At 27.5% G+C, this 14,376-nt stretch overlaps 2 protein-coding genes across 3 annotated transcripts; one reads left to right on the top strand and one right to left on the bottom strand.

Moving 5' to 3' along the window:
• Positions 1-3,247: 3,247 nt before the first annotated feature.
• On the bottom strand, positions 3,248-9,206 carry Bm8909 (Uncharacterized protein; the record flags this gene model as incomplete). Of its 2 annotated transcripts, XM_043079751.1 has the most annotated exons (7): positions 3,248-3,349; positions 3,932-4,034; positions 4,239-4,432; positions 4,528-4,802; positions 5,235-5,451; positions 6,345-6,515; positions 9,066-9,206. In XM_043079751.1, 7 exons carry the CDS (start codon positions 9,204-9,206, stop codon positions 3,248-3,250), a joined length of 1,203 nt encoding a protein of 400 aa, XP_042935685.1. The 2 variants fall into 2 exon arrangements, with proteins under 2 accessions (XP_042935685.1, XP_001895916.1); XM_001895881.1 differs by lacking the exon at positions 9,066-9,206.
• A 567-nt stretch (positions 9,207-9,773) lies between these two features.
• Positions 9,774-14,178, top strand: Bm4045 (uncharacterized protein; the record flags this gene model as incomplete). The annotated part of the gene is made up of 9 exons (XM_043079752.1): positions 9,774-9,994; positions 10,502-10,809; positions 11,451-11,732; positions 11,957-12,041; positions 12,401-12,501; positions 12,597-12,749; positions 12,983-13,134; positions 13,507-13,636; positions 14,009-14,178. The coding sequence occupies 9 exons, from the start codon at positions 9,774-9,776 to the stop codon at positions 14,176-14,178; spliced, it is 1,602 nt and encodes a 533-aa protein (XP_042935686.1).
• Between the last annotated feature and the right edge of the window lie 198 nt (positions 14,179-14,376).

Below are 14,376 nucleotides of genomic sequence, written 5' to 3' on the forward strand. Positions count from 1 at the left end.
ATTACAAATTTTTTTAAAAAAAAAAAAAAGGAAAAAAAAATTAAAAACTAACAAGGAGGTAATAATAATTAGTATGTGAAAAAAATTTTTTTTTTAATTCTTAAAAAAAGCTTTCTTAATATGTCATCAAAACGAAAAATAAAAATTTATCTTAAAGTACGCCGAAAAAATTGAAAAGAAAAGAGAAAAAAAAAAAAAAAAAAGAAGCAAAAAGCAAAAATGAACAATAAGTCGTTGCATTTCCTTTACTTTTTCTATGTATAAATATTTTTAAATGAATTAATAGTAATGATTTAACAAATAAAATTAAATTTGAAATAAAATGATTGTTTGAAAGAAAAAAAATAAATAAATCAATTTTTTCTACTGAAAAAAATTCCTTTTCTTAAAATAAAATTATTAACATTTATTTATCATTTATTTTTAAAATAAAAATTATAAATGATTAAAACAAAAATTATTTTTTAAAATAAAATTATTAGCAAATGATAGCATATTGATAGTATTCATATTTATTAAGTAACAAACTGTTTTTAATATTTCAATTTTTTAAATTAAATGTTTAATTTCAAAATAACATTGCATGCAAATAGTATCATTAAATAAGTTTTATCAAATAAATTGCATTTAATTCAATTAATTAGTAATTAATAATAACTAATTTTTCACTCAAAAAGCCTACACTTCCTTTTGAAAAATTAAGAAAGAATAAATTAACAAAGAATAAATATAAAAAATTAGAAATGGAAATTAAAACTAAATGTAACAAATTGATTCATTTTGCAAACAATTATTTAAAATTAAGTTGAATTAATATATATTAGAAATAATTTTTGAACCAAAACTAAAGAATTGAATTCACCATTTTAATTCTCAAACAAATTTATTTATTGATGACATATCGATGACATTTGTTTGCAATTTTTACTTATTTAACTCAAATGATTGCATTGAATGAAAAAGTTGACAAACTCATTTTAATTGTTTAGTAAATTGTTTTGTTAAATATGCAATACATTTGAGCATTATAGTTTGAAAATATTAATATTATGAACAAATTTATGGACTCATTTTACAGAAATATTATTCCTAATTAAATGAATAATCTAATTTTTAAAATTATATAAAATTTAATTTTAAGACAATATTGATAATTTGAAAGAATGAATTATATCCAATTTTAGTTTATGTATCGCTTGTTATCATTTGATATAATTATTAGAAATAAGCAAATTATCGCTTATTTGCATATCAGAGCAAAAATTTGCAAATTTTCCGATTAACATTATCAAACGAAGCAATAAATTTTTTTTTTAATATTTCTGCAAAATTTCAAAAAATTTTTGCACGAAAATTTCCCAAGTATAACATGAATTTTATTTGTGATAATTATCAATATAAAATTTAGTAATCTACTGATAATACTAATCCAATGCTTCCTAAAAATTTCTTTTCTGATAATGATCGATCGATATTTGCTAGAAGGAAACAATGTGAATGATAAATGTGATGATCTGGAAATGTTGTAACACACTGTTAGCAATTCGTTCACGAAAAAAAAAAAGAATAGAAATAAAAAAAAAAAAATGTATGAAACATCTGTCGGAGAAATAATTATTGTCGATATTTACAGGAAAAAAAAGCTATCGGCAGTAAGGTGTTAGTTAGGTGGGTTTAATCCTGCAGTAAATATTGAACAGTTTTATAACTGTCATTATCTTGTACTCTAGTACTATAATAAAGACTTATAGATTTGAGTTAAGAGTTGAATAGGGGATAGATTTGATAGTGTACAACGATTGTTTGAGATACTCCGTATTGTAAACGCTCTTCGTAATCGATAATTTAACAAGAATAATTAATGATAATAATAAATAATACTAATAATAAATAATAACGGTAATAATAAATAATAATGATAATAATAAACAACATAATAACAAATAGTAGTAGTAATAAAATGATAATAATAGTAATAATAATGATAATGATGATACTAATAATAATAGTAATAATAATAATAATAATAATAATAATAATAATAATAATAATAGTAATAAAATAATAACAATAATAGTAATAAAATAATAATAATAATAATAGTAATAATAATAATGATATTAATAATAATGATAATGATAATGGTAGTAATAATAATAATAATAATAATATTAATAGTAATAAAATAATAATAATAATAATAACAATAACAGTAATAATAATTTTTACAAATAAAATATTACTTCTGATTTCTTATTAATAATATCATCAATTTTAACTGATAACTGCCAGGTATGAATCTTTTAAAAATTATTAACTATAACAAGAAAATTCATCGGTTCCTCTAGTGTCATCAGTTAAAATCAAAATAGAGCTTACATTAATTTTAGTGTTGAACACGACATCAGATTATCATTCTTCGCTTGTAAATCAGTTAACGACAATTTAATGTTTGATTTAGAACTAAATGGTAGTATTGACAACTATTTTTAAGCAGAAAGAAATAATAGAATGTATGAATGAGAATGAATTTAAATGAAATGTGAATATTATTTGTGCTTGAAAAGTGATGAATATCAAAATAAACAATTGAAATCAACAGGTGAGCAAATGCAACAGCTTTCGTCCTTTTAGAATTATGCAGAAAATGGCTTAATTTTCGGAAAAAAATCTCGAACAAATTGATATGATGAGATAGATTTGAGATTTTTCTTTTTTTTCTTTCAATATATAGAAAAATGAAATGCCTACAAGATTGAGAATTTGCTAGTAATATATTTTGCATTCAACATTCATTTGCGCTTGTATTAAACAGTTTTTTTTTTTTTTTTTTTGCTAATTGTCAATTATTTCTACAAATATAAATTTTCTTATAGTAAACAATGGTTAAGAAGGATGATGAGATCCGAACAAAAGCTGGATGGTGTTTTCATTGATGAATATCTTGTGCTGTTCCAGTAATTTCACTGTAAACAAATTTTAGAAATGTTCAATATTTATTCATAGCAAATTACATTGCAGTATCATGAATGATCTCGGTATTTAACGTTCCAATTTCATGTAAAATTTGAGACTGATGAAAATACTGTAGAAAGAGTGTACATTTAATCGGAATTAGTATTGAGTTAAACTTAAATTTAGAGCTATTCACAGGAATACAGAGCAGAAAACTTCTTGGACGAAATCAAATAATAAAATATAGTTTGACTAGAATGATCGAAATGCATATAATCCATTGTAGCGACCATCACGATGAATTTGATGAAAAAATTGAATGGAGAATTTTCATTTGACGTAATGGTGGACAATTTGCTGCTTGGAAATATGGATCATGGATAATATCCAGCAACTGCAAATGAAATAAACAATAAACATGATATGATATATAAATATGATGTATGATGTATTTGTAAGCAGCAAAACATAGGAAAAAACAGATTCATGACTAAAAACGAAACGACGAAAATTATGTCATCAGTGCTAATGCTAATTTAACCTTGGATGGTAAACAATCACTCAAATCACTTCGGCAGTACTTTACTTATTTTCCATCTTTGTATGCTAATCGAAATATAACTTCAATTATTTACAGATTCACATTAATTACCCACCATTATAATATAATTACCCTGTCCAGTTGCTATGAGAAGAGAAACTTAGCAATGAACTAAAAAATAATGTTGAAAAATTTTTTAAATGGATAAAACAAATGATTAAATATGTGAAATCGTAATTCTTTGTGGACATATGTAGCTGTATCAAACAAGCGATAACGAAGGACAATAGTGACCCGTAACTGCTCGATATCTCTATAGATCAATTAATCAGCTATTCTCTAGAAAATCACTTCCTAATAAATTACGAATAATTTAACTCATTGTAACCTAAATAATCTTCGTTAAGTTAAGCATAATAAGTAGTCTATACAAACCTGCTCACGTTTAGCACTTGTAGAAATGCTTATTTTGTGCAAATAATTAATCTCACAGACAAGTTCGTTGCGTTCCGTGCTGCTAACTGATGAATCGTATTTGCTGCAAAATTATTTCCAAATAAATTTCGCATATATTAGCAGAACATATCAAATCAAAATATATCAACAAATGCTTGATAGGCAACTGAATAGACTGATGTGAACGAAATCGGATATAAACACAGAAGCAGGACTACATGTATAATCATCATGGTCCAGACAAAACTACAGTTAATCTAAACTTGAGAAATAACAAATCTCTTACTCAAGTAGTAATTTTATTTGTGAGAGTACACGATCATTGTAACGCCGAAGTGCAACAGAAAATGCAGAAATAAAATCAACCACATCACTCTTTAAAATTGTTGAAGCTGCTGAATGAAATCCAGGAAGAGTACGCTTCAATGATCCAAGCACGCCCTGCATGGCTGCATGCAGCGAATGTGAGTCAAATCCAGCCTATAGAATTATGAAAGCAGGATTAATATTTTGATCGATCTTACCATTAAGAGATAACTATTACATCATCGTAATATAATTATGTCAAAAAATACCTGTGATAAAAATGGAAGCGATTTTTGATTCGCAGCAATTTTTGATTCAATTTTCGGTTGAGCCAGCTGTATTAATGAACCAGGTTCACTTGAAGAATGTATTCGCTCATTCTGAACACTTTGATGAGTACCATCAAGTATTTTCTTCGGTCCGATATGTAGCGAATTATCACTACTGCATTTTGGTATAGCATCTCCTAATTCTGGTGAAACATGCACTGTAGTCGTTGGTGTAATAGCTAGATGATTTACTTGTGAATTAGTCAAATGTTGGCCTGAAACTTGTTTCTTGAAAATAAAAGTCTAAAAATCATTCAAAATTAAATGTTTAGATTAGAAATATAAGCCGTATTTTCAAGAATATAAAAGGAAGCTTACACTTAATTTCCTCAATCAAATTTCATTTACATTATATAAACAACTGTTGTGTGTGTGTGTGTGTGCATGTGAAATTAATACAATATTGAAATAATCCTGATCTTAAAGATTTAATTAATATTTGCGCAAAATGAATTTGCTGCTTTTTTGAAATCATTAGTTATATTAATATCAAATCGAATATGCCAATTATTCTGTTTATTAACTGGATAAAGCTATGTAATCATCACATATTTACCAGCACTATTTTTCCACGTCTCAAAAAACGTACCTATTATGTGAACAATAATTAGAAAAACTAAAACTTTTTGGCAAATCAATTAACCAACTTGAAGTAGAGGTAGCTGTATTACGACAAGCCAGTTCAATAAGAATATTGCGGTCATTACGAGGTTTTTCAACAAAATTATCAACGAAATATTCGCGCTTCGAACAATTCGAATGATTTTGTTTTATCAAACTTATTGTATGTTGTACCAGAGCCATGTATTGATCTAACTCTTCAGAAACTTCTCGAAAACCTCGACATTCATCCGGTGATAAATCCTAAACAACAAAAAAATTCCTTATGTCATTGGGAAGAAATAAAAAAAAAAAAATCCCGTAAGATATATATTTTTCAACAAAAATATCAACAACATATTCAGACATATCAAATGATCACTATTATTACTACAGACACCGTGTTTTCAATACAATTTTCAATATCATATTATCATACATTATCGGACAATAATCAACCATTAACATTCTCCCCTTCTAATGGTCCTCAAAATTTCTTACCATAATTTTTAATAACAACCACAAAGAAACAAATTATCAACATCAACTTTCAAAATCAAATTCTGCATCATTTAACCCCAAAATATGAAACATAAATAATCCAGATTCCTAACTAAAAATCCTAAAATCCACATTATTAACCAGATTATTTTTATTAATACCATAATAATAGTAACACTACTCTTATCACCATAGCTCGTCTCTCTTCTCGTCTATCGTAACTACCTTTTCTTCCATCTTAACCTAGAAATTCTTAATCTGTTCTTTGAAAGGAAAAATGAACGAGAACTACTAAAAATAATACGTTACCAGTAGTGTATACTACTTTCTGCATTAAGTTATCAAAAATCCTATCAAAAAAAAAAAAATCCTTTATTAACAGAACTTCCAAGTTTCAGCGACGCAGTCTTAAATCACATAGTAATAGTAAACAATGTTCAGCATTCATCTCTCAATATTTATTTTTGTTCCATTAATTTCCATTGACACTATCAAGCTTACGATATTAGCTTACTTTGTTTTACATCCTTTGCAAAATAATTTGATAAGTTCAGTAATGTTAATAAAAATGACAGCATAGTAAATTTACATGTTATTATTTAAATCCACAACTTGAATTTTCATCTTACTTCACAACACATTAATCAAACTATAACCTGTTTATTCGATTCCATTTCTTTTAGCAATGATAAAGCTTTATCGACCCGCTTAATTTCAACTTGCTGTTTATGAATTTCATTTGCTGCATCCAACTCTGCACTTCGAATTATATCGTTTGAGCACTTTGATCTTTCACTTCCAGTTTTCATTGTTTCAGTTCGCTTCATCTAAAATAGATTTTACTTATTAATAAAATATTTATGTGCTTATTTTATTTTACGTGCTATTTTATTACTTTTGAATCATTGGACAGAACATATGCTTCTCTCTGAAATAGCACGACTGGAAAAATTTCCACTGCACTTTAGCTAAGAAAGAAATGTCAGCAATTAATACTAAAGGCACTATTTTAGAAAATGGCAAAGAACCTTACGCAGACCATATCGAATTACAATTACGCATTAATCAAATAACAAATTTTTTTTTAAAATAAATTTTTATAACAATTTTTTCTAAATAAAATTTTATTAACCGTTTCTTTTTTTTCATTTTTTATTCAATTTATTCAATACTTTTAATTACTTTTTTTTTTAACAAATTACAATACTCCTCTCTCTATATCTTCTCCCCTCTCAATAATTAGAAAAGAGTCTTCCATTTAACACTACCTCACCACTCACCTATTTCTCTTGATTATAGATAATAAATTCGTTAAAATCTTATTTTTGTATAGATTGCTCTTATCTATTTATATATGTCCAGTTTTTTGCTAGCTTTTTTTTTTCTTTTTTTCGAATTGCAAAAACACTAATACCGCGTTTAAAAGATAAACAACTAATAATCGGCAATAAATGAAAGCACAAAAGGTAAGTAAAATGGATAGTGATAATGAAATTTCATGCCCTTTTTCTAAATGCCAGTTAGAAAAACAATAAAAAAAATTCAAGGAAAATTTTTTTAGATTTCTAATCAGTAAAAGTTTTTTTTTTCATTGTTAAACCAATTCCTAGTTAGAGAAATATTTTATTTTCTTCTGAGCAAGAAATGCCCCTTGACCCTTGACCAATTAGCAATATGAAACATGTTCATAATTTGCTATTCTTCCCTACCAGATTAAAATTTGTAAATCATTCATTTAAGCAATTTCTAAGCTCCTTATTTTTTTACACTCATAACCATAAAATCCTCATTACCGAACGAACAGAGACATAATATTATGGCAGAGATAATTCCCAAGCTATGAAATATCTTCGATAATGATTCTGAAAGTTATATCTAAGCCATGAATACCTGTTGTTACGTTCAATGATGCCAATAATTTAATCATACAGCTATAATTTAATCAAAAATATAAAATGTTAAATAAGTACTAAATACGAAAAATTCACGCACACTTCCGATAACAGTACCTTTCCTTTTGACAAATATTTTTCAATACAAATTACCACAACTGCTCGATTTAAACTTCTAAATGATTAAAATCATGAATCTAATGGTTAATCTTTCAATTATCAAAATGTAAAAACATTGCAATATAAAAAAACAAACGTTAACAATTATCTTGACATGTAGTGATAGATGCTTGATTTATCACCTTAAATAAGTAATTTTTAAATTTATGTAATAGCACTAGCACTAGGATATTAGCACATTATACAGTTAATGAACTTCTACAGGATTACATTTCTCACTTTGATCATTTGCATTACAAAAGAAAATCGTTAACACATCACTTTGTTCTCACTTATTCAGTCGCAATGACTTCTTTTACTTATTTAACATCTATCAAAGAATTAAAGAGTACTACAGATGAACATATTACTACCATAAAATCTAATTGAATTGTGACAAGAAATGAAGTAATGTTAGTTTGAGACGCAATATGTCATAGTATATAACGAAATAAATGTAATATTTCTCCCTCATATATGTATGTATAAAAATCAATTTTATTGCATGCATAGTGGTGTATATCTATTTAGGTAAACATTAATAGTAAGGTATTATATACGTTATATACGCCTGCACATACGTAAGCCTAATTAGATAGAAATGTATTACAAAAAAAAAAAAAAAAATTACATCAGCTAAGCTTCTTTTTTTCTAGTACTTTTCTCTTTTCATTTCATTTTAATTTAGTTGTAAATGAATAAATTCGATATGAAACAACAAAAAAAAAAAAAAAAAAAAACAAATAAATAAATAAAATAAAATAATAATATATGCTTTTACGAATTCACTTTTTTTTTATCCAGAAATGGAAAAAAGAATTGTATTTAATTGTTCAAATGATTATAACATAAATATGGCAAGCATTATGAAATGAATGTTCAATTATTCTTATCAATTTTATGAATGATAAGGAAAAAATTGGATGTAAAAAATGAAAAAGAGAAATTTAATAAATTAATCACTTGCAAATTGCATAAATTAAAAATTATTTAATTGGCTTCATTTACGAATATGCTAAATTCTAAACAAATAAACAATGATTGATTATGATACAACGAGAGTGTGAACAAAAAAAGACTAATTCAATTTTTGCTTTTCACTATTTTACTTTCTTATTTAGTCACTAAGAAGCTGTAAAAGATTATATTATATATAATATTTAATAATTTCAAAAAGACAAAAGTGAGACGTTTAATTTTAGATTACTTATCACCTTGCAAAAATTCGAAACAAGCATTAATCGTTAAGTAAGCTAGTAGAAAGCAAAAAGGAAAGAAAAGTAGTATTAAAAACACACTCCAATCATATCTTCTCACCTAACTCACCATTCTCACCTCACTCACCAAACCTGGTTCACGTAACTCACCTGGTTCACGTGACCCACTTGGTCCACTTGGCTCGCCCGACTCACACATTAAGGAGGGAGATTTCAAACTATAGGCGTGAATTTTAGAGCTGCTACACATGAGAGGGTTTCCAGAACTCACTTTAAGGGATTTTTCGTAGCGTTTCACGTAATTTTACGTCGCTACTTGTCATAACTTGATCTCGTTAATTTGCCAAGCGGAGTTTTACTTGGAAATTTCATACATTCAGGTCACGTTTTAGGACGATAATTTTTCACCTAGTTTCCATAAACTTTTAAAATTTTCATTTTCAAAACAAAATTGCGCATAATTGATGATACTTTAGATTTTCTGTGCTTTAGTTTAATTGACTGATTATTCATGTTTGATAATACTGTAAATTAAATTTGACCTATCCTCATTAATCATCGATTTTTCTCAAATGTTTATCAAATATTCTCAGAAATTTGATCAGGTTTGTATCAATGCATAATATATTTTGAACAAATTTACCGAATATTCATTTAATTAGGCAGCCAAATATTTTTCGATTGGGAACAATTTTAACAATGTACATTTTTACTGTGTTATAGTTTATTAGCAATTTTCTAAATTTATGAACACATTAATCGGACAATAAAAATTTCTTCAAGTTTTTTAGGTAATATTTAGAAATAACAAACATCAATGCTAAAAACAAATATACTTCATTTGCTAGCAGCAAGTAATAATCCAACAGCTTTGGATGCAGTACAAAATTTGTTAAAAACACGTCAAAAACATGTCAGTGAACGTGAGGAAGAAGGACTAACAGCATTACATGTAGCTGCAGCATGGGATAATTTGGCTATGTGTCAGTTATTGATGTATTTTGGTGCTGATCCTTCAGAAAAAGATGATAATGGAAGGTGATTCAGGTTTTCATTCATTTTCAGTCATCGTTTTCCTAACATTTAATTTAGGGAAATAAAATCATAATATATAACTTTTCTTGCATTCTTCCTCTTAGTCTTTTAAAAGCAGTGAAATATATTTCGTTTTTTTTTTTTTTTCTAAATCTAATTTGAAAATTTATATACTGAACAACATATCTAGTGATTTTTTACCACTACTATGCATTTTTTCATTTTTTAATAGCATTATGCGGTTGTTTACTACAAAACTTTTCATTTTAAGGAACTTTCATGTGTTGTACGTGGTTACTATGCTTAAAATTGACGAATGATTACACAAAAATGAAGAGAAAAGCATAAACAAGAAATTCAATTTTAAAGCTCTTTGTTAGGAAAAAGTGCAGGTTAAAAAACTTTTTTGAATCCTTTCTGAAATCCGAGGATGTAGTGCTTTTTGCTTTTCATTTTAATTTTTAGTTTAAAAGTTATTTCTAAATATACAGTTTTATTTTTGCATTACAGAACAGCGAAAGATATGGCAAAAGGATCAGTGAAAAAATTTTTCGAGCGCCTCTATGAAACTCCTGAAAAAAATCGTTCAGTGCAGCAGTCATTTTTACGTGCTCTAAATCGACTGTTTTCGTGTACACCGAAGAAGATTACCAAAACACCTCTGCAGCTAAGGAGGTCGCATTCTTGGTCACCTTCTTATGATGGAAGGGAGAATTTCTTGTCAAAAGAGGAAAAGCGGTTACGATGGGCTTTTCGGAAGAATCAATCAGGTTTTCCCGCTGGTAAAACTGGGAAAAAAAAGTTCTTTTCTCCATTAGGTAAGAATATATAATTGGGACAGAAAAAAATATATTGATGTATGGTACATTTTTCATAAATTTTTTATATTTTTAATAATTTCACTTTTCCTGAAATTTCTTAACTGTACTTCGTGAGTAAGGTTGCAAAATAGTCGTTTTTTTTTTTTTCATAATGGATCTATATGTATCGTTATTAGACACTTACGTCGATTTTTTTCTGTTTTAATTTCCTTATCAAAAACGAAATGGCATTACATTTACTAAAGCTGCTGCATTACAGCTCTTAGAAATAAGTTTTCAGAAAAAAAATGAACTAGTTTAACTCCATGTAGAGTGAGGAAGCATAGAAGTATTTCATTTAAAATTAGGATGATGTAATAAGGTTGCATGTTTCTGTAATCACCAGTCCCTTCTTTTTTTTTTTTTTTTTTTGTTTTGTTTTGAATTATTATCAGGCTGTTTTTTAGTCCGGTCTACTTTTCTGTCAAATTTAAATTTATTAAGCTTTTTGATACGTTTGATAATATCTGCCTGATTGAAATTATTTGTTTTTAGCAGTTAAGCAGTACAAATGTCAGGAATTCAAGTGATTTCTTGAAAATACTAAAATGAACGAGTATAAGTAAACTGTGAGATGATATATTAATTTAGTTTTTAAGGAAAAAAATCATCTGAACGAACATCTGCTCGCACTGAAAAAATGCGCTCATCGCAACATTTGACTTCGTCATCCGAGAAACTGCCTGAGTCTGAAAGCAATGATAATACGACTTACGCTACAGCTCTTGAATATAATACTAAAGATAATCATGGTTTACCTTGTAGCCAAAATTCAAACAATACTTCATCTTGTGTTTTATCTGAAGAAATTGCATCACTAAAAATTGATTCAGTCTCGCCTGAGGTCACGGAATGGGTGGCCAAAGAATCTCCTTCTAAAAGTAAGTTTTTTTTTCTCTGAATTTTTCCTTCTTTTAAATTTGATTCCATATTATTATGTCAAAAATTTTCAAAATGAATCTAGAATTCATTTCCTAGAACAGATGGTTTTTTTTTTTTGGAAAATAGAATTTTGGAAGATTTTAAAGTTACTGTAAAATAATCTTTACTTATTTTGTGGTACAATTTACGAAATATCCTGCTAACATATATCGCTGCATTCTAGTTTCAAGTATAAAGATTCCGGCGGAAATTTTAGCAGTAGTGCGTCAGTTGTCTGATGGACAGTTAAGACAAGAATTAGCCAAAAGGCAAGTAATTAACGCTTTTTGTTTTAAATATTTAATTTCACGTATGCTTTCCCTTCTGATACTTCTCAGATGTCTTTTTAAGGAATCGGATTTCAGTAGTATGAATATATCATCACTTTGATTTTATTCAGAACACGAGAAAAGAAGCTTGCTTCTTTATCCAGCTAAAGTTTCTGGCCTGAAAAGCTGCTGAGAACTGGAAAACATGAACTTCTAGAATTTAAGGACTATTCATGAAACTCATGAATGGTCTTTAAATTTATGTTTTTCTTTTGAAGTTTATCTTCATCGATTTTAATGTTGAATTAGGTCGTAATCATTTCTCGGGGAAAAATGTGATAAGAACTATATATTTTTAGGGGTGAATGTATTGGACCATTGCTTGAAACTACACGTCCTGCGTATGAATTAAAACTGGCACGTTTGATTGCAAATCTACCTTCCAATGCTCCAAAATTAAGTAAATAATATATTTATAAGCTGATTTCTTAAAAATGATTTTGATTTTCCTTAAAATTCTTTGATTTAAAAAATCGATTCAATTACTTTCTTCAGAGTATAGCTGGGCACTTGAACGTTGGATAGCTGGTCAACCATTTTCTGAAGGTTCGAAGCTTGACCAAATTCTTATAGGCACTTTTGCTGAGATTTCCAGTGAGCAGTGGAGAGGAGGCAATAAACCTACCTCATTTTGTTATATTTTAATTGGTGAGTCATAAAGAAAAGAGGTCGTTGAAGTTTGATATTGTGTTAAATTTGACATTATATTGGCTTGACTGTTATATTTAGCTAGTTATGTTATTTTTTCAATTCATGTATAAAATTGGTTAAAGTCAATACATTTTTATTTACAAGTCAGTACCTTTTACTAATTTTTTCAATAAACTTTTTTTATAGAAATATTACCGTTCGGATTTCTTGTAAAATCATGTATTTTTCAGATCCTTCCATCATCAGCCTTCCTACCAATAACTGTACAATGCAGCAATTTGTTGATTCTATATTTTATATTGGCAAAGGAAAACGTTCCCGTCCTTTCCAACATTTGATAGATGCTGTCCGGGCCAAAGGTTTTGGCGATAGTGTTCTGTCGGTAGGAGAAATATTTTGAAATCTTGGATTATTCTCAAAACTTATTCTTACTGTTAGAACATTTTGTTTTCTGAGCAAAAAACTGAATGAAATTATTTCATTGTTAGATACATATTCTATATTCTGAAACAAATATTGTAGCAACGTTAGTTCAAATGCTATTGTAGAATATTGGATTTTACGGATCACTGAATTAAGCATGCAAGATCACCTAATTATTTAAAGCTAGTCTTTAAAATTTAAGAAAAAATTTTTTTGTTAAAATTTTTTTATCATTTCATCCAATGATTTTGCTTTTTTTTTCATCTAATGATACTTTTTTCAACAAAAATTTTTTTATCTTTGAGAAACTGCAGAGAACTGTTAATTTCAGAAAAGTAAAAAACTGCAAAAGATTGTCGATCTTTGGGATACTGGCCGTGGTGTTGTATCGTTGCATATTTTCCAGAATACAGTTCCCACGGAAGCATTTACAAGAGAGGCAGCGATGATTGATGCTATCGGTAAATATGTTCATATATATATTTTCAGAGCATTCTCACATCATTTAATGTAAAATATTTACTTGAATTACGTTATCTATGTTGATGTAATTGGGTATTTTATAACTTTTTCTTTCGATAAGAATATCATAACTGTCCTTGAGGTAAAAAAAATCTCTACATTTCCATGAAATATATTTTGTATTGAGGAATAAGTTGAAATTCTTCTTGTGTGAAACAATTCAACAGATTACGGCAAACATCTTTTAAATGAGTGTTTTTGCTTAAATGAATGAAAAACGTCTTGGTATAGACGATATTATTACTTAATCTAAAAGATTTAAATGGTTTCGTTACTTGCAAATTTTTATATCATAAAATGAAATTAACCAGGTCTCCAAAATTTGACAAATGTCAGAAGAGGTGATTACTATGGTCCTGCCAAAAATTGGACAGCAAAAGAAAAAACAATCTACGGCAGTTATCTCTTGTTCAATGCTTTATCAATATTTCACGTTGAAGGTTGTCGTGAAATATATGAAGACGATGTGCAGGAAAAGTAGCTTAAATTTTGAAACAGTTTCAATAATTCTGATAGTATCTTGAATAGCATTTTATTTTATTCGTGCAAAAGCTTTTTCATAAATTGTTTAAACTGTACGAATGATACTGTAATCACATATAGTGAAACATGGCGCAGACTTGGCTCTTCATGTTGCAAAAGTTACGTGCTACTCATTTTTCAAAATTATGCATCACCA

The sequence above is a fragment of the Brugia malayi genome (genome assembly GCF_000002995.4).
Source record: "Brugia malayi strain FR3 genome assembly, contig: Bm_v4_Chr3_scaffold_001, whole genome shotgun sequence".
In the NCBI taxonomy this organism is placed as follows: domain Eukaryota; kingdom Metazoa; phylum Nematoda; class Chromadorea; order Rhabditida; family Onchocercidae; genus Brugia; species Brugia malayi.